Source organism: Dufourea novaeangliae, unplaced genomic scaffold, assembly GCF_001272555.1.
Source record: "Dufourea novaeangliae isolate 0120121106 unplaced genomic scaffold, ASM127255v1 scaffold65, whole genome shotgun sequence".
NCBI lineage: Eukaryota > Metazoa > Arthropoda > Insecta > Hymenoptera > Halictidae > Dufourea > Dufourea novaeangliae.
This window is the reverse complement of record NW_015373961.1, coordinates 1,304,678-1,325,214: the sequence shown is the minus strand read 5'-3', so window position 1 is coordinate 1,325,214 and position 20,537 is coordinate 1,304,678. Positions and strand designations below refer to the sequence as shown.

General features: G+C 47.2%; 1 protein-coding gene across 2 annotated transcripts in view; it reads right to left on the bottom strand.

The window, feature by feature from the left end:
• The window catches only part of LOC107186517 (ankyrin repeat domain-containing protein SOWAHB), a 150,970-nt gene that overhangs the window by 115,365 nt on the left and 15,068 nt on the right, over positions 1–20,537 (bottom strand). For both annotated transcript variants that reach the window (XM_015574399.1, XM_015574400.1), the window contains exons 5-6: positions 17,271–17,306; positions 16,860–16,964 (exon numbers count right to left, since the gene is read on the bottom strand). In XM_015574399.1, coding sequence (XP_015429885.1) covers positions 16,860–16,964; positions 17,271–17,306 — 141 coding nt within the window. The remainder of the gene's footprint in view (positions 1–16,859; positions 16,965–17,270; positions 17,307–20,537) is intronic.

The window sequence follows — 20,537 nt, the reverse complement described above, 5'->3', positions numbered from 1 at the left end:
ATAAGCTCATCCCTCTAAAAAAAAATTAACCCCTTTCATCTGTGATTTGATCTGTGTAACAATTGTTGGTAAATAATTTTATTAACATGTAAACTAATAATACTTTAAATAAACGATACAAAAATGTATCCCTTAACTGCCCGATCCCTATGTGCGAGTTCTTTAAGGCGTCCCCGTCTTTTAGCTAGTTATTTATGAAATCCATCACGAAATATTCCAATATGAAAACCATCAGTATTTCATGGGTAATCATTTTAAATAATTCGAACTATAGAGAGATTATTACTTTGTAATATGATCATACAAAAAATTGTCAGGGTATTCCAGATACTTTCAGTCGCCGAGAGTCACTTTTCCATCGAACTGTACTCGACTGTCCCGCAATATTTTCCATCGGAAATATTTTAACGAGAGCAATGTCGAGTCTGGGGATTATATCTGTTCGCCGGAGCGTTCCTATATTGGATTCCGGGGGAATTACGAAAAATATCAATTAAACATAAAAGCGCGGTGCCGTGTCATCCGATAATGGCGAGATCGAACGGCCCCGGGGGCGTCGAACAATTGGGAGGGACCGCCTGGCAAAAGGGGAAAAAGGAAGGAGGGGGAGGCCCGACGAAAACAATAGCGCAAATAACACAAAGCAAATTGCAGGTACAAACTTATCGTACGCGGTGGCCCCGGATATAATTGGAGCGCGGCGTTTAACGTATAGCCTTACCGTGTTCTCTCTCGGTGTATCGAATAAATACAAGCATTCAACCTGATTAAAATCGCTATTTACAACTGAAAACATTCTAGAGCGATCGACGTTTTTGCAATACTGTTCTCTTCTCATAACTACAGATTGTGTACATTATTATTATATAACCTTGGCAAGCGTAAAATATTAACCCCTATGTTGGTACCAGAAATTTTCACGCTTGTTTAATGCTTCGATATTTAAAATTCTCCTGGCACAATTTTATTTTTAAAATATAAATCGACAGGAAAATATCCGATGAACGGGGATCTGGTGCGGTTTTGAGAATATTTTTACAGGAATATAAAAAACTTTTATGGAACGTGCATAGAAATGGGCCCTCGGGTGGTTGCCAAGGTAAGGGTTAAGGGGTAAAACCACTTCAGCCGGTCCAAAAACATAGTGTCACTTTGACAAATTTGTAAATAAATAATGAACGGCTCCAAAGCGTCGCAATTTTGAAAAAGAAAAATAGTTTCATACTCCTAAAGACTTTTAAACAGACATTTCATGAATTTTATTATTCATCCACAAAAAATTGTCAAATTAACCTTACGTTTCCGGACCGCTAGAGCAGTTGTACTCCTTAAATTGCAAACATAAAAAAAATCAGTCCTTCAGTACTACGATTACCACTACAAAAAGAAAATACAAGCTCCATGAAAAAATGTAATACCTCAACTTTCAGAATAGCCGTCCAACAGTTGCTCACTAACTAAACCCACGTATATTATTTATTACCAATACATAACAGTCATGTTCAATGTACAAAGCGTTCACACATCTATCTTTATTCAGCTCCAAAATAACCTTGTTAACCGAACACGGTACAAGCTCCGCAACCGCTCGCTTACTCCGATAATTGCCGTGGTCCCATTTCGCGACGTCTACCGAGGCGTTACCGTACATACGGTGCACCTTCCACATCCTCCAGGCTTCCTTTTTTCAAGCAGCATCCGTGCTACATGCAATTCAACGCTCTTATTTCCCAAAGGAGCGCTTCTATATTCACCCGGTAACTGCTCGCGGCACAAGGTTTCCACACGTAAACGTTCATAATGTCCGTTCCATTTGTTGGCCTCGAAGACGCTCCTGGGCTCTCTTGGAACCGGGCGAACTTTCCTCTGGTAAGCCGCTCGATCATTCGGCCGCGGAGGAGCAACAGCGGCGGCGGCAGCAACCCTCTCGTTCATTTGTTTGCCCGTTGATTCGTTTGCCCTCCGGGGTTTCGTGGATTCAAAGACGGAGAATGGCGGCTCTGTCTGGGTGTGGAATGAAGGGGAGGGGCGGAGAGGGGATGAGGGAACAGAGAGCGCGGCGGCGGACCGGTGAACCGAACAGAAAACGGTTCCCCAGGCCCGCGATTCCAGCAGGTTCATTAGCGCTCCTGTCCTTTGATTAATGGCCGCCGGAGGATACCACTCGCCACCGGTTTTCTTACAGATCATTTCACCGTCGCCCTATCTAGATGGTCGTTAAGATGATCCCTCCTACGAGGCCCTCACCCTTCATAACCTGCGAATCCGATTGCGCCGACGACGCTTCCTATTAACAGTTTACGCGAGTTATCACCTGTGACGTTAGCCACTAGGTCCGTCTAGCTTGTCATCGAGAGGGTCCGACGGGGCCTGGTGTCGCGATATTCGTCTTTTGATGTTTGTTAAAGCATTCTCTTGTTCACGTAAGGTCTAATTAAATGGAATTCAGCTAGCGCGTTGCTGGAATGGATTTACACGCGATTTTACCTAGCGCTGTCACTGGGAGTGGACGATGCGTTTCATAGTGTAGGACAAAAAAGGGGCAGTCATGATCGATGGCCTGAAAATTATGCGAAACGTTGGTTTTGAGGATTCTAATAGTTCGGCCGATTTATTTATTGTCTAGATTCAGTAAATCCAATGACGGTCATAAGTCATACGGTATATCTGCCATTTCTGACATGACTATTTGAATCCCTGTTCATCCTTTCAGCACACTGTCCGTCTGTGAGTATCTCTAAAAATCATACTTATTTATCTGTTCCTTGTTTTCTGCACACTGATGATTCACTTTCTATCATAATTGTATACTGTCTGATCGATTATACTTTCATCTTGTTACTGTATTTAACTATTGACTTCGTTAGTAAAATCGTGATGTATTCCACACTTTGCGTAACTGAACACATCACCCTGCTGTCCATTGTATCATCTAACGAACACATACTATTACTATCGTCACCATCGACGCAACGATCAGTTCCGAGGTCCAAACCCATAAAAAAAAATAAGTTCGAATGGTTTCCCCAACATTTTCAGACCACTTTCGGCCCGACCGAGTCTCCAGCGCGTCCAGGAAGAAGAAAACGCACCGAACTCTGATCTTCTTTCCGTAACGCGGCAATAAATAAGGACCGTCGTAAAAGCTCGTAAACCAGATAATATCTTTCGAGAGAAGAAAAAAGAAACGTTTGCCCCAGAGCTGTAACCCGCTCGGACCATCGTCGGCGGCGGTCTCTTTTCCGTGCGTTCATGGTCCAGCGATGTTTTCCCTCGCCGCGGAAGGCGGCCGCATTTATTTCCTCCCCGAATTCCCCTGCCCACCCCTTCCAAACCCACCCCTTTGTGCCCGATTTATCGGAACACGGTGTCCAGAGAGCTACGAGCGAGCCCTGGGCCGCGACGCCGAAAATGTTCGGCGAAATTAAATGAACAATTCGTTACGGCGAGCAACAACGATCCGGCCCAGCCGCTCGTCGAAATGGCCTTCCCTCCTCCCTGGTGACCGCGGCACCGTGGATTTCGTTCGCTAACTCTATTAATTAATCCGTATTTATTCACCTCTCGAGAGGCATTTGAAACTTTCTTAACCGATATCGGCCGCAGCGACGGCCCCCGCGAAACGATAAATCTGAGAATTTTGGGGACGGACTATATGGTCCGGTATGAATTATACTCGGGGTTTTTGCTAAATAGTTTATGGAAGATTTACAGAACGCTTACAAGTGAATAACGAAAAGCGACTCTGACCAGGGATCAGTATAATCGACATGAAGCTGTGAATGTATACTCCATTTTAGTGTATAGGAGATACAGCATAAATAACCGCATAAAAACCATAGTCCAGTAATAACAATCAAAAAGAAGTCAATTTACAATTCGTTTACCCTAACGACACGAGTCCGTAGTATCAGAGTCCGACCCATAAACACATTTTTTCGATAGTAGGCCCCAATCCCAATCTCTCAAAACCATCACCGCGTCGTAAATATCCGAAACGACAAATATTAGTTCGTAATACATTGCTCATACCCTTTGCACCTGCAACAGGCCACAGCGCCCCGGAAGGTATCGTTTTCCGGTAAGCTTTCGCAGTCGTCGGCTAAGCCTGGCCCCGGGCCTGATGTGGTTCCGCGTGAATCGCCGTGGAAAATTCGTGAAATCGAGCCCCATCGTTCGGGGGGCCCATGGAAGAGGACCCAAAAGCCCCCCGAGATTACGATCTGCTGTTAACGATCGTTTAACGACAACCGTGGGGCCCTTGGGACGTGGCGCCAGGGGCCCTTCCGTCTTGCCCGCTGCGTGGCGAGCGTAACACGAGGCCGGAAAAAGCACTAATAAATTTTCTTGAAGTCGGTATCGTGCCATATCTATACATATATACCTATATATACTGCAACTGTTTTAAAACCGTTTGCGTCTACGGCAAAAAAATATTGGCAGTAAATTTTCTAAAGTCAACCCGGCGCTTGAGATCCTTACGTTTAACCTGCTCTTCTCCCCCACTGAATTATTACATTATTCTCGCAGGTTTACACGGATCGTCCATTCATCATGGATTCATCGATTAATCCTTGCGATATAAAAAAAAATTGCTTGGATGGTATAGAAATGATTTCGATCGACAGGAATACTGAAGTAACGTTGATTAACTCGAACATCTCAAGTGTTTATCCTTGAATTAGCAACAAGATACATATATCACCAGAAGATGATACTATTATTCTAAAATAACAGGCATAGAAGAATGGGAAGTACTGTAATTTGGCCTCGTCTATCGGGTACAGTTCTACGTTACTTTCCACCTGGAATTTCTCCTGTGGTACAGTTACTCAAGATTTTATTAATTCAGAAATTCACTGATACGTTGTACTAATAACTGCCGAGAAATATTTCTGCCATTCCACTGGTTTACGTTCACATACGTGTATGTGCGTCGATCAAACGCCGCGACAAGATTGTGTGAAATAATTAAAATCTGACCGGCCAGTGTTGATCACGATTTCTATCGACCGTAACAGCGATCCGACGTCGATTACGCAGCTGTGTTTCGCGTGTTAATGAGTTTATACACCGCGAGCAACCTTTTCATATTTGCTAATTGCCATCCGGCTTCTTTAAACGGCCCCGATTAAAGGATAAATTATGCATTGTCCAGGGTTAGATGTAATCAACCGGCGATAATCCTCGATTTACAGTGCTCGTCTCTCGATCAGCCCGTGCAATACATTAGCGCGCCGCTTACAAATTGAGAGCATACACGACCGACGACAAGATTTACGGACGCGTTTTTACCGTGATATAAGCTCGAAAAACGTGCTCGCAGTTTGTTGGGCTTGTCGAACATGCGTGAGAACCTATGATTGACTGCCGCTCGTTACACTTTCAGCATAAACTGGCTTCCGAATAAATTCAGCGATATTACACCATTAGAAAAATAACGTATAATTGTTTGTGAATGGTCTAGCAAAAGTAAATATACATATTAACCCGTAACACTAAATCAGTTCTCTCTCATATTTACAAAGATAGTTTGGGGTTATTTTTATGTTAACTTTTATATCACTCATTCCATTTCTACAGCTTGGTGCACACAATAAGACCATCTATACTGTCGATCCTCTAATTGCTTTGTGTAGCCTATATGACTATGCTATACCAGATACCTAACAATAACAGGTAGGTTCAACAACAAAAAAAATTACCTTTCAACCATTCACATCGACAAATATTCCATCGTTCGATCGTTTTTAAACTACCTACCCGTGTTAACCATGTTACGCGCGAGTACAGGCCCTCTTTACCTGGCGCAATCGTCCCTTGCTTCGAGAAACGGAAGTGGGGCGCCGTAGTGAACCGTGGAGAAAATGGTTCGGGCGCAGGTCTTCGGAGGTATGGCGGGCGCCTCGTTAACTTAAGACAACCGATCCTGATACCGATCGGCTAATCTTTGTCCACCGAGGCGAGGGGGGCCCTAAGGGTGGCGTTTTTGTGCGTGTCGCTCCGACGGACGGGTCTTCGTGGGCAGATTATCCACCCTGGCGTTCCGAGAAGAGCGCATATGTCGGGACAATTAGAGGCTTGCCGGGGAAACACTGAGGCTAATTCCGTGAGTTTCGATACGTTCACGGACCCACGATCATGTACACACGCTTTTCGACGGAGGAATAAAATTGTCTCGGGTGATAGCGGGGCCAGCCGGTAATTATCGCGGCAACTGCCGGCTAATTATGTCCGCGCGCGTATGGGCTGCACCGAGCACCGGCAAAAAGTCGCTTGATTGATCGCCTGACACGCCTGTGACTCCGTTAATTCGTGGTTTTAATTAGCCCGGGAATTCCAGGGACCTTTCTGCTAGAGGGTTTGGTGAATGTGGGTCTTTTACCTTCGTTGGATTCACCAGAAAATAAATTTTTTTTTTAACACTGAATCAGGGTATAGTCTTGTAAGGATAAATGAACGACTTTAAACGGTAAAGAATTATACATTAATGTTTTTGAAGGTGAGAACAAGTAAACTCATATTTCTTCGAGTACGTGAAAGGATCCTTCAGAAAAGGATGACACGAAGAATCAACCCGGTCTGACATTAAAATGATTAAGTTGTTATTATTAGACAAAGGGGAAAGAATAGTATTTGTAACCTTCCTTTTCATCGCTACCATACATAATCCACAAGTGATTCCCGTTGTGTATACCATAGCCCAGGCAACAAAGAACAAGAGTCATTAAAGCGCAATGTCCATTTTATCTTTCATAAATCAAGTCCTCTTAACGACGTGTACGCGAATTACAGGTGAAACGAATGCGTTCGTTGATACGATCGAAGAAAGGGGGAGTGGGGGGCTAAATCGCGTTTAAATGACTAAATTTCTACCACACCGAGAAAATCACGGCCCCGTGACCGATGTAAACGTTCTAAGCGACCAGGCGTGTTTGCCCATTCACGAATTCCACGTGAAGAGGGACGGAGAGAGAAAGGAACTGGAAGAACGCACACGTGGCGGCGAGAGGCTCGCGAAAAAGGGAACCGAGGGCGGCACGAGAGCTGATGAATTCGTGAGTCGCCGTTGATATATCAGTGTCACCGACGCCGGTTTTTGTCATTTGTATAGGCGACCCTAGGACCGGATCATCGTATATACACTGCTGCGTCGTCATCGTGCTAAATCGAGTTTAGGCTCTAATTACACGAGCCGGACCATTTCCGAGCAATATGTCACATCAGGTTGAATGGAATGAAATTTTCGTTTCTACAGGTCGGAACAAAAACATTGTACGTTGAACAATGATATTTTAACTATTTCAGTATAGAGGATAATTAACATACTCCCTCGAAAACAGAGTACGAAAATCCAATCGATGTTCAAGCTTATATCGTGAACACATTGACCTCCACAATTTCTTCGAATAAACCATACTAAAGTGTATAACTCGTAAGAACACCAATCCGATACAAAAAATTCACACCCATTCTTTTTAATTAAATTCGTTCGATAGTCGTTTGAGGGGGGCGAAGCTTGCAAAATCGTGCGCATCCATCTTGGCGATGCTCGTCAAAATGGCAGATTTCACGGGCGAAGTGAGGTCAGGAAGAGAGGTCGAGGATCGACGGGCGCGCTCCGCATCCTCGATCCCGTCGAACGAGCCCGGCTCAGACCGTGTACGAAGTACAAACAATGGCTTTGTTTCCACGCGAAAAAACGTGATACAACTGTAAAGTAACAAATATCTCGGCGTTGATCGACACGCGATCCGTCCGGTGCTTGGGGAGCTAGCGCGCGCGCGCGCGCAACCAAGAGCCCGCCTGCGTGTGGATCCCACGTTTTACGCGCGCTGCTTACGTTACGCACGAACTTTTATTCTTTTCGTAATCCTCTCCAGGTCTATGCGGGCACAACCGTGGCAATTCACGCAGCAGTTCTTTACGAATTCAACGAGACATACCGGTGAAGGGTAGAGAGATCTGTGTTCAGTATTTTAGGCGCCCCGGGAATCTCCATAATGAGCTCGGCGCTTGCTAATTGCACAGGGCTCTCTGGTACACATATACACACACGTTTCGACTGTAATTTGGAGTATTAAGCCGGGTTCCGTTCCACCGTTGGGAGGAACACTCGGATGAAGCGTGAACCTCGAGCTCTTGAAACGGAGCCCCGAATAAACGACGCTGGAAATGTCTGTATGTACAGGTAAATGGTGCATTATGTTTTTGTGAAATCTGTATCCTTTTGAGAAATATTTCAAAGTTCTATGTTATTTTGATAATACTGGGTGATTACTTGTGCCTATTATTAAATCATGTGCACCTTATTGAAATCACGGTGCATAATGATACAGTACCCTTTCCTAATACTTCGCCTTTCTCTTCCTCGCGATCGAACGTTCGCATCTCAAAACTGACACTCCTAATAGTTTCTTTTGTTTTGTAATTTCGGGGGTCAATGGTGGGGATACCGTGTTTCTTCGAGAAATGACATGTATATTACTATACTTCGATTCCCCAGAAGACACAGTGCAACTCACTGTCCACCTATTAAGTAGAACTTAAAACTCACTCTTCCAATTCTATTCCGACCTCCCCCGTATCGCAGTTCCAACCCTCAAGTCCAACGCGATCAACAGTCACGCGAGAGCAACCAGAAAGTAGGGTAGAAAGGAAAAAGGAGACACCGCTCGATAATCCGATCTGGCATACGAGCATTAAGGGGTTAACACGCGTATTATATGAATTTTAAAACGCGCCCCAGCTGTTCCCGCGATCCAACCCGTCCTGTACCTCTCGATTACGTACCTACCGAAAAGTAGGTATACATACATATTCGCATTTGCAGGTCGTTTGTTTGACATCGCGTCGCTAACTGATACACGTGAAACGACGAGGGGTGTGGTGTGGTACGCTTAAGTGGCCACGGATCCCTGTGTGTATACGGCCACCGTCCAAGAAACCGACCGAGTTCCGAACGGAAAGGGCGTACCGGATGTTTGAGCTCGCCACTTTAGGGACATGTGGCTCGGACAGATAGCCATCGGTCTTGAAGCTAATTAGCGGCGCACAGTGCGAACAAGCAGTCACGGGACTCACAGCCGCGACTGCGACGTATGTATACGTAAAACGCGTGTACTCCACGTGACGGTGAACGCCCTTCTGCACTTGCCCCCTTTCTCCCTTTTTTTCCTGTCCACGGGCGGCAGTCCCTTCTCGCTTCCTCGCGGTGGTACACACGGGGCCCCGACGTATACAGAGTGTAACAAAAATGTTGGAGGACTCGAAAATGGGAGACTCGTCAGGTGATTCGAAATAAGTTTTTCCTTTGCAAAAATATTATCCGAGGCTTTGTTAACGAGATATTAACGAAAAAACCCCGGCCAATCAGAGCACGAGTCTACCGGCCGAGTTTCCTCGGTAGCGTTGGCTACTCTCTGTGATTGGCAGCCAACGTTACCGCGGGAACTCGACCGGTAGACTCGCGCTCTGATTGGCCGGGGTTTTTTCGTTAATATTTCGTTAACAAAGCCTCGGATAACATTTTTGCTAAGGAAAAAGTGGTTTCAAATCAACCCAGGAACCCCTCAGTTCCCAGAGTCGAAGCTATTTTGAGACACCCTGTATACACTCGAACTGCACCAGGTCCCGACGATCGACGACCGCGCGTCACGAACGATTTCACGAGCAGATACCAACCGAGGCGACGTTTCGTCGTTCCTCGTTATTACTCGCATAATTTCGCCTGTGTACCTTCGGAGCTCGCGGCGAAATTACGGAGGATCGAGCGCGCTCGGGTCCAAGTGGCGTGCGAAGACGGTGCACGACGGCGCACCTGTACCCGCGACATTAATCACTGGTGAACGAAGCGTGTTGGTAGGGTATATCTGTCACCGTGGAAATTCTCTGAATGACGGGAACAACCGGCAGCATCTCACGATCACGTCGGATACATTGCCCATTCCTGATAGGACATTTATTGGCGGGGCTTCTTGAAACGGAATAACGAACTGTGACGGAGGCAATGTAGCAACACAGAGTTGCGAATTCGAGATACATCTGTCCTTTTGAAATCTGAAGGATGATTTATACGTACCGGTTGCTAATTTACAAGCTTGTTTTATATTTCGGTTGCGTGTCGATTGTTGATAATCGAGGATTCGAACGAATTGACACCTTGACTTATAACATCGAGTCACATGACTCGTTATCGATTTTAAGCTGAATTTAAGTAACATGATATATTTTTCGTTTCCTTCAAATCACGAAACACTATGTTGCTGGTACAGTGAAAGCTATACAAGAGTTGGATAAAAAGTTCCACGTGAGAGTTTCTACTTCATTCCCGCCACTGAGGGGAGGGGGGGTTGTCAAGCACATATTTTATTGCCTCCCCCCTTTGTTTTCGAAGCTCTGACCCTGAAAAGGATGATAACTATTTGTCTCTAAAATACAATTAATTTACGTCACAGTCAGAGTTACATTAAAGTAGTACATTCTTCATGAATTATCCTGTACACTTCCGGTTTCTTATCCGAGGAACTTTAGCAAGAGAAAGCAATTCAATCATGGTAACTACGAATTGTCTGAGATATCGAGCCACTTCGAAGTGGCACCGGAGCGTGTAATGGACGTCATTTACAAGCGTCTATTACAGAGAAGAAACCACGAGATCGGGGAAAGCAAGAACAATTACAACGGTATCGATGCGCCACTTTCGTAGCGACGAAACGTAAGGATATTCGCTCGACAATCGAATGACTTTGGAAATTTCGTTTAATCGGAGAAGATTTACGAACAGTTGCCTGCAATCATCTTGATTTCTCTAACCTGGTCGAGCTTTCGCGATAACATGGCTAGACCAATTCGACTCTCGAATTTCACAACCAACGATGCCCACTGTCTTTCCGATACTCTGTTCTTTTCTGTATTCTTTTCTGCTCGAAATGTACGTTTCGTCGATCGAAGACCACAAAGTCTACGATATACATATATAGACACGAGGTTTGACTAATTCGAGCGTGAGTAGTGGAGTCGAGCGCCGAAGATATGACGAAATAAAACATGAAATTCTAGAAGACTATTAGAGCGAAGGGAGCGAAAAGGTGGGGCCCCGAGGAACAAGGAATAAAACCGGCGTCGTCCCTCGGAAAACGAAGAAGACGATGCCACGGGAAGATGACGCCTCCCTGGCGCCCCGAGCTGCGACATCCTGATCCAGAAAGTCCCGCCATTCCTGATCCACTATCGGCTCACTACGGCTTACCCGAAAATTAACGAACTTTCCCTTCGTCCGTCCACGAGATCTAACTTGTATCTTTACTAAACAGTCGATTCTTATGCTCGAAGCTTATCGAGAGTCCACTGTACCTAACAATTAATTACCTCGACGCACGACACTTTACCATCCGCTAAAAAAGAACAGATATGCACGATGAAGAATCCTATTTAAAAAAAAAAACACTAACATTTACTGGACTTACAATCAACTCCACGTTTATTATCGGTGCTCAGTGCGTAACCGAATAATCATGGGTCCAAAAATACATATATTTTGCAGAAGCTCGCAAGTATAGAGCGTGTAAAGGGGTCGACAGACCCGTCCGAGGATAAATGATCACCGCGAGCTGAATTCGCCGGGACGAAGAAGCGTGTTGCTACCGTCTTTAGGCGCCGCGCACCGTAGTCCGATAATAAGAACGCAATTACGAAGTGGAACCGAGACACCTATAAATAGGAGGATCCAGGGGGGAGGTTGGGTGAAAGACGATGGAAGAAACTCGGTGGAGGACGCCTGGACGAGGGAGGCGGAAGAGGTAACAGTTAATTTGTTGCGTATCAGCAGCACTCGGCAGCTACGAAGACAAGGTATACACGAACTGCGAGGGCCGGCGGGGCCATCCTCGGCAAAATAACTAGAGATAATTACGCGCATAAATCAGACCGTTAATATTCGGGGGCGTAGGTAGGAGGCGCTCAGGTATTCCCTGCGTTATAGGCAGGCCAGAGATCTCCTCGAGGATGCGTGGTTATAATACGCGAGCGAGAACTGTGCGCAGAGCTCGGGATAGAGGGTCGAAAGAGCCCGGGGTGCCGGGGGGAATCGGAGTAGAAACGAAGAGAGAACGGAATAACGCTGGACTCCGGGATCGGTAGATCATTCCGTGGCCGTCGGGTACGCCTCCTTGTTAGCCAGGGTTTACTTAGTCCTGCGCGGCGACGCGCTGCCAGGACGTGCGTTACGCCCGCTAATAGCCCCCACCGGTAACGAACTACCGTCCCGGCATTTTTCTCGGTGGACCTATCTCTCTCCTGTCCCCTAACGAAAACCTATGCGAGTCTCTTCTCATCGCGTGGCTTGCTTATCGATCATCCTCGTCATCGCCCCTGGAGGAAGGATCGATGGCCTCTGGAAACGAATTCCTTAACGCGTATTTCACTCTTCTCGCGAATGATATACCGCCCGGATTCTCTGTAGGACGTTTACTTATGCGTCGACTCGCGATGCAAGGACAGATCACTTCTGGTTCGGCCAGAGAGGATGCATCGTTCGCCTGGTAGGAATCGATCGATCGACGCCCGGGAAATCGAACGATCCTGTGGTTACTGGCAATTTAATTAAGCCGCCAGTATTCCCTCGTGATTCTTCTTGGTACTCCGTATCGGGACAATGTTATATCGGGGATGGAAAAAAGAGAAGAATGCTCGCGCCAGCGAGCGCACACACGGTGGCGTTGGAACACTCATAACAGGTGGACCGATCCCCCTGGCGCACGGAGATGCATCTTCGAGGTGGGCGGTCCCACACTCCTTAAATCAGCCCGCAGCCACCATAACATTAAGGCCGCCTCTCACGGTGCCTCCCCTCGGACCCCTCGGACTGCCGTTTATTTGTTTGCTTAGAGCGAGTAATTAGAATCCGATACAAATGGTTATTATTTATCGGCCAGAGGGAAGGGTGGGGAGGGGGGCGGCGAATGCAGAAGTAGGTAGGTGGGAACACCTTCTGATTGCTTTGGCGTTATTAAACCGACCGATACCGGTAGATAAATACACGGACGGGATGGTTAGGCTGCGGATCTCTCTCTCGCCACCGGTTCGATATAATATCGCCGTGATCCGAACCGAACAGGTCTCTTCCCTATGATGTTCTGTTCCTTCGTGTCATCTCGAGACTTCGTTCCGAATTACTGGAATTGTCTGAAATGTGACAAACACGGGTGGGTTCCCTTTGAGGGTTCTGAATATTTAGACAGAAAACGGTGTACCTGACCAACGAACACATCTGACAATAATAGGAAGAAGAATAGCCTAAACAAGGCACAACTGTTTCCCAAAACAAAAACTCTCGTCGCCAGAGGGCATCTCTATCCGAACAAGCACAAATCAGATAAGTCCTAATGCTCTGTTAAAGTCTCCTTCCCAAATTAACATATCCACGATCACCAGCGAAGCTACCTCTATTTATCGAACGACCCTAAACGTGAATCCAAAAATATACCTGTACCAATCGATACGATGATAAGAAGTTGCAGAATGCGTTCTGGTAACTTGGCTGAAAACGATACGGTGTTACATGTTGGACGCAGCGGCGACGCGCACCTGTCGAGAGAACGAAAAAGGATTTTAACGATTCCACGGAATGGAATATAATGATGTGTCCCCCTCCGATTGAACAGAAGCGGTCATGACGGGCAAACGCCAGCCGTCCTGCATTTCTTGGGAGGAGGAGTAGGGGGAAGGGAGACGCAACGAATCGAAGAGGCGAATCTATCGCGATGCCAGACGCGTCCGTTAATAAAGTATAATGGGCACACGGTACCCCGACGACGATGTACACCTGACCCGGGCGAATACAATGGCCGTCCACCAGGTTCGAGCACCGATCACGTAGGCCACGTGTGCGAACGGCTCTTTAATACGGGCTCGTAAACCATCAGCGAGAAAAGGAGAAAAGGTATAAATACGCGGCGTGACTGCCGACCGCGGGGGCGCCCCGTAAACAATAATACAAAAGTGCAAGAATACCGAACAACGTGCCAGAAATGGCTAATTGACGCGACGAGAAAGAAGGTCGTGTGTATTCGTCCTGAATCTTTCATCGGGACTCCCTCCACAACGGTTTATCCACGGTAAAGTTTCTATTGTAGTGGAACCATCTAAGGACCACGATGTTTCAATGATTACCCTCGATGATCTATAAATCGATCGACCGTGAAATACCATTTTCCGTTCGACTAATCGTCCGATTTATATACACCCCAGTGAAAGTTTAAAAAAACGGAGGTGGGTTGGGTAACGGCGAGTGGGTGTCACGTTGATTAGCTTCCGTGTTGATTTAATTACCAAGGGGGGGAATAATTGGAATGCCTATCGTACCACCTCACCCTTCCATCCCGCAACGACATCCCCTCCCCCCTTCGCCGTCGTTTGCTTCACTTTGTCTACTGCGCCCTCGGTCGTCCCTCGCGTTCTCGCGACCTGACCGTTGCATATTCATCGATGGATTAATATATATCCCATGTGTCGAAGGCTCGACTGGAAGCGATGTTACACCCTCCGGTAACCAACGATACCGAATTTCCGCGTTAACGCGTCGCCTACACGAAATGATCGACAACATCCCAAGTCTGCTGAAAAAAAACTATGTATACATTGAATCTCCTCGATTACTTGCTACATATTACAAAGTCAAAAGGAAGCTTCACCGCCATATCCTTTCGGCACCCTGTACTAACATTCACCAACTATGTCCAAAATTAATTAAAGCCCCTGAAAATTCCACCGGAGGATCAGGTCCGTGAAAAAAGTATTCGCTTCCCAATTTCACAGAAGACACACAAATTTCACAAGTACAAAAGGACTACAAGGTTCCTGGGCCGGGAATAAAACCGGGAACCCCTCGTGGACAAAAAAAAAACGTCCAGTTTTCCGCGAGTTCCCGCGAGCAACCGCGGAAAACGGTCCGTGTGATAGACGGCGCGTGTCGGACGGCAAAAGGGAGAAACAACAGACGCGAAAAAGACAATGCAGGGGAGGGGGGGAGACGAAGTTCGTTGCCAATTTCCACTAGAGAACTCGCGCGCGCACGAGAGGGTTTCCCGTCGCAAAAACGGGTTGCGCGCCGTGTACGGTTACCGTTCGTACGGGCGGCCATAGGGCGAGCGTATATCGCGGCGATGTTATCCGCAAACACGCGGGTTCGGCCAATTTATCCCAAGGGATGAGGCCGACGTGGCCCCGGAGCCAGGGTGTGGGGCAACCTTGTCCAGCGGAATGAATTCAGCACGCAGCCCCTGGTGCGGTCGAGCCGCCTCTCCACCACCCAGACCCCCAACCCCTTTTACAGACCACCACCTCCAGCCATCGTGCTACATCCCCACTTTCCAAACCGCTTTCCATCCCCCTTATGGTCCTTCCTCGCCGCCTTTTCCATCGATGTTCTCCGCGAACGACCGTTAAGGACGGTTCAAACTGTTCGGTCGGGAAACGATACGTGCTAACAACGATTGCCGTGTGTCGTTCGTGGCTTACTGTTTTTATCCGCCCCCCCCACCCCCCCCTCTGGTTAAGGCGAATGATCATCGTACCGGCGACACTTTGGGTTCAGGTCAATTGGTTGATTTTTTAGGGTTTTAGGAATTTCAGGTTTTGGTAGGGAACGAGAAGTTCATAGTAGGGTTAAAGAAAAGAATTGTGGAGCGTTCTACGTGACAGTATTGTATCGGGGGGAAAATTAATTTATGTATTGGGTCTAATCTCACACGTCATCCCTACCCCTAGGCGCTTAACTGGTTCCACGAGGAACCCCTCAGTGATAGGGATGACGTCTGAAAATTTAATGCCGAAAAGCCTTCGAACACTCATCGATCGTTTACTCTAATCGTCCGATTATTAAAGGTTAAGACTGTAAATTGTAATCTTCCACGAACCTTGTTAAGAGGAGGAACGATATGTATTGCGAGATTCAGTGTGGAGAGACCGGCCTTGACGCAAAAACAAAAGTACTTGACGTCGTACACAGAAATGAAACTACACCTTAGCTCGAGCATCAATTATCAAGGTAAAAGAATCAAGGAGACAAACAGGTAACCGAACATGCTGTAAGCCACTCTCCGGAAGACTAATTGATACAAGTGACGGCACAAAGCTCTCTCCCAGGGCTCTCCGATGTCGTCAGGGCCACCCCTACACGGGTTAATAACGAATATCAATAGTGTGAATAATCCTTAACCGGTCGGTATCGGACAACTGGTGATCCGCTCCACATATTGGCGGTTTCGGTGTACAACGGGCCGCCTGATTGCCACGGGGGCTCTTAGATTTATTGACCTGTCAATGCCGCCGCGCGAAAACGGCGAATTTACAACGCCGCAGGTGTTAAGTTCTGCCGTGCGTGTAATAACGGCCTGATCCCGGGGGCCTACGGTAAGCCACACCGTAATTATATTTCCGAACCTCCTGGTCCCCGGCCACCTTTGTCATTATCACCAGAGGCGGCGTGGCCGTAACTCAATGAGAGATCCGCGTTCGCCCGTGTGCGCGTGAACGATAACGCCGCCTCTGTACGGTTCAGGCCGCGTGGTCGAATCGCCCGCGAATCTACAATATTCTTTTTTTTCACCACGAACCGATCCGGACACGCAATTCGGTACGTGGTGATTATTTCAAGTCGAAAAGAAATTTACGAGCGATATCGCAAACGCCGAGTTCTCCGCGATTTTTATCAGAGTCCTTTATTCCACGCGTGTCGGGCGTGGTGGTGCACACGCGTATGTGAAATATATCATCGCTCAAAAAAAAAAAAGAGGGCAAAAACAGTGTGAGAGAGACAGTTACGAATTGGAAAAATGAGAGATCATAATTAGGCTTACCTTGAGCCCGGTGAGTCGAGGTTCCTCCGCGGCCAGCTTCGCCAACGCCTGATAATCCCCCTGCGCAGCTCTGACCAACCACTCCCGTGACTTCCCGTCCAGTTGCTGCAGTCCCAAACCGATATAATTGCCTCGATTAATAGAGGTTACTCGGCGCACGCTAGTCGCCTGACAGACACGACGACGAGGCGAACAGGAAGAACACGCGAGAGTAGATCCGCGGTCGCGATTAACACGGGGGAAAATTTTAATTAAGATCCTCGATGATTCGATCGCGTGGCCTTTATCGGGCCCCCCGGTTTCAAGATCGTCCGACGAACAATTATCTTTGATTATAAAGAGAAAGAGAGAAAGGTGCTCGCGATAATCATATGGAGCACGGTGGAACGATGACGATGATGATGAACTTACCGAGGCAACGGAAGCGCTGTCATCCTCGTCGGCACCCTGCGGGGAAAAGAAGAAAGTCAGTCACTCACACACACATGGTTTGGGTCGCTTCGAAAAATCAACGTGACGCGCTACGTCACGCGTGACGTACGACCGCGGGACCGTCTTCTCCGTCTCGTCAAAAAACGAGAGAGAGGAACCGGTCGTGTTCGCTGCGATCATCCGCTCTATATGGCTCTGGACCATCAGGTGAGAGAGAGAGAGAGATGATAATTTCTCTCTTTCTCTAGCGCCGCGGATGCGTGGCCATCGCGCAGTTACGAACCCCAGGACGCGAAGAGGGGGGGAAGAAAATGCGTAAAGGCAGCGGGGCGCCCGCGTACCCACGAACGCGCTACGGTCATCAGATTGATATACGGATCCAATAATTGATTCTCTGACGCAACACCCCAGGGAGGCTGGACCAACTTACGCAACCCCTACCACCACCAGGGCCCCGCCGCTCTTCGTCCATTGGGCCTGGATTGGGGCGAACTTTATCCTGACTGATGTTTGGCGAGTCGATTCGAGACAAGTGAATACAGAACTAAGTTTAGAATTGTAGAATAAGTGCTTCCCATGGTTTAATAGACAATTGACACTGTCGAGGTAACCCCAGTAAATCATCGATGAGTGTTCGAAGTCTCCTTGGCACTGACCGAAGCCTCCAGGTGTAACGCTGACTTTTTAATGAAATTTAGAACAGTGATAAAGCTCGGAATTCTGAAGCCAATGATACTTGTTTCAGCTGCAGATGACTATTAGTTTATGAAATATTTAATGTTCAGTGCCGAGGAGCCTTCGAACACTCATCCATCATTTACTGTATACTGTTTTATATATCGAGCTCCAATTATTCTTCCCCGAATTTATTTTCAATCACACAAAAATATAGATTTCTCCAATTTCAAGCGCTCCTGGTCAACAGACGAAAAATCGTCCCAGTCAACCCCTCCAGGCTAACAGAACAATTTCATCAGTAAAAATACTTCCGTAACATTCCGTAACAAGGGGCGTCATTCGTTCGCGTTCCGGCAGCGGTCCCCGCGAGCCCGTCGGCTCATTTCTCGCGATGCAGTAGGAGGACGCGCGGCGGACGAGCAAGAAAAAAAACCGAGGGACAGGTTAGGGGTGGAGGTGGCGAGGAGCAGCTGATCCCAAGAACGTTAAACGACTACTCATCCCTGTTAAACTGTTTGTATTTTCACTCGTCACGGCTGCATCGTCCGTTCGAGGTGCTCACATCGACACTCGTATCCGAATCAATCGTGACTCCTCGTAAATTACTTGGAACGAGGGACGGTGGTGGGGGAGGTGGGCCTCCACGGTGCTCGCCCCGAATTCGGTCGAGTCATCATTAGCCTGGGGCCCCCCCGATATATCTCTATCGATCGACACCACCTCGCGTGTCCTTAAGTGAAATCGTGATTCCGTGGGTGCGATCTCGCCAACTTGGTCTCGCGCACGCTTACTCCGTTAATTGAATTTCCAATTTTAAATCCCCCGTCCACCTGGCTGGCCCCGAATACCTATGTACCCCGCAATGCAAAATACAGTCGGCTGGGGGGCCCCCAGTGTCGCATCGATTCGAATCAAACGTCGCCAAAATGCGTATTTATTTTTGTTTTTCATACACCCCCCTACGTTCACCTTCGAACAAACATTGAGTGTCTGGAATGAGAACCACTGACACCCCCCGTCGCGTCAGGTGGTGCAGCGAAGTACGTTCCCAGCTTTCGTGAGCGCTACGACCACTCTCTCCCGGCGAGAGAGATGCCCCGGTGCTTCTACTCGTGGCAAATTCATCGACACACACGGACACGAAGAAGATAGTCTTTATTATGTACCTACATACGTCTCTCGCGCGCGTTATCCGCCATCAATGATTCGACAATTGTATTTTCAATAAGCGGTTGTTATTGCCTGGCACGACTTAACAATAACCTCCGCGGACGAACCGCAAACAGATTCGGTCGGTTTTGCTTTTACTTTTTGGTTAGCCGGCCGACGAAAACGGATATTGAGTCACCTCTCGGTGACTTTTTATGATCTACGAATGGAACGGGAAACGGAGAACAATGGCTGCAATGCTTAACAGTCGGAAAGAAAGTTTTTGTCTGTCACGGTATACGTCACTGTTATTTTACTCGTGATGTACAATACCTGTAAACGGTACTCGTTAGAGGACGCGATTTATGCTTATTCTATTTAGAGAACACTATACTCTATACCCATTGTACTTCTCAAATACAGTTTTCTAGACCCTTCCCATAGCTCTCTTATACTTATACAATATTTTGTACTGTGATACATGTATACACGGATTGTAAACCTAACTCATAGTTTAATACCGATCCAATACAGGATGCGGCTCTCGAGTATTCTTAGATAAGCGACACATGGCTCCTATCCTGATAAAGTTTTTCCACCACTTCTCTACACATTTAAGGTTTGACTGAAATAAACATAAGTGTATTCTGCGATCGTTTCGATAAATGTTACATACACTAAAAGTTTCATCCTATAAACACGATGCCTCGAATCTCGATAAACGATACACTTAGTAACAACAGTCTCGAAAATCGTAACATTAAAAATTCCCATGTCACCGGCGAGTTTCGTTGATGTTCAAACGATTTCCAAATCGGGTAGGTACGGCCCTCGCCGCGAGGAGACACTTGTTTCCTCATAGTACGACCGAGGTATATGCAAATGGTACGATCCTGTCCGGACGCAGCGAGTCCGTGAACGATCAGACAGACGTGTGTATACCAGTCGGAACCGTTGAGGCCGCGAAGACCATAATGGCGCGGTTATCAGATAAGCGTACAAAAGGACGGTAATCGTAATAGCATCGCAACGATGGCCTCCTCTGATTCATCGCTGGCAGAGAGATCGAAGGAGGCAAGGATGGTATAGAGGGGTGGGGGGAGGACAGCATGCAGGGAAGACAGGTCCATCCTCATCGGCGCCTGGTCCCGTCAGCGGGTCATTGTCTCCGCGTAATTAATATTTTAATTGAGATCACCGAGAATTAATTAATGCAACGGCGTCGTTACACCCCCCGGTCTGAACTGTTCGTTTAATCGATCGTAACACGGCGCCTGTCAGAGCTGTACAGGTCGTTCCATGAATTTTCGCCGAGCATCAGGACTTCACGCTGCGCGCGCGTGTACGCCCCTTTAGATACTTATCTCCAGGCTAATTTTTTATACACCGCGTTTTACCAAAATCGTTACGATTAGATCG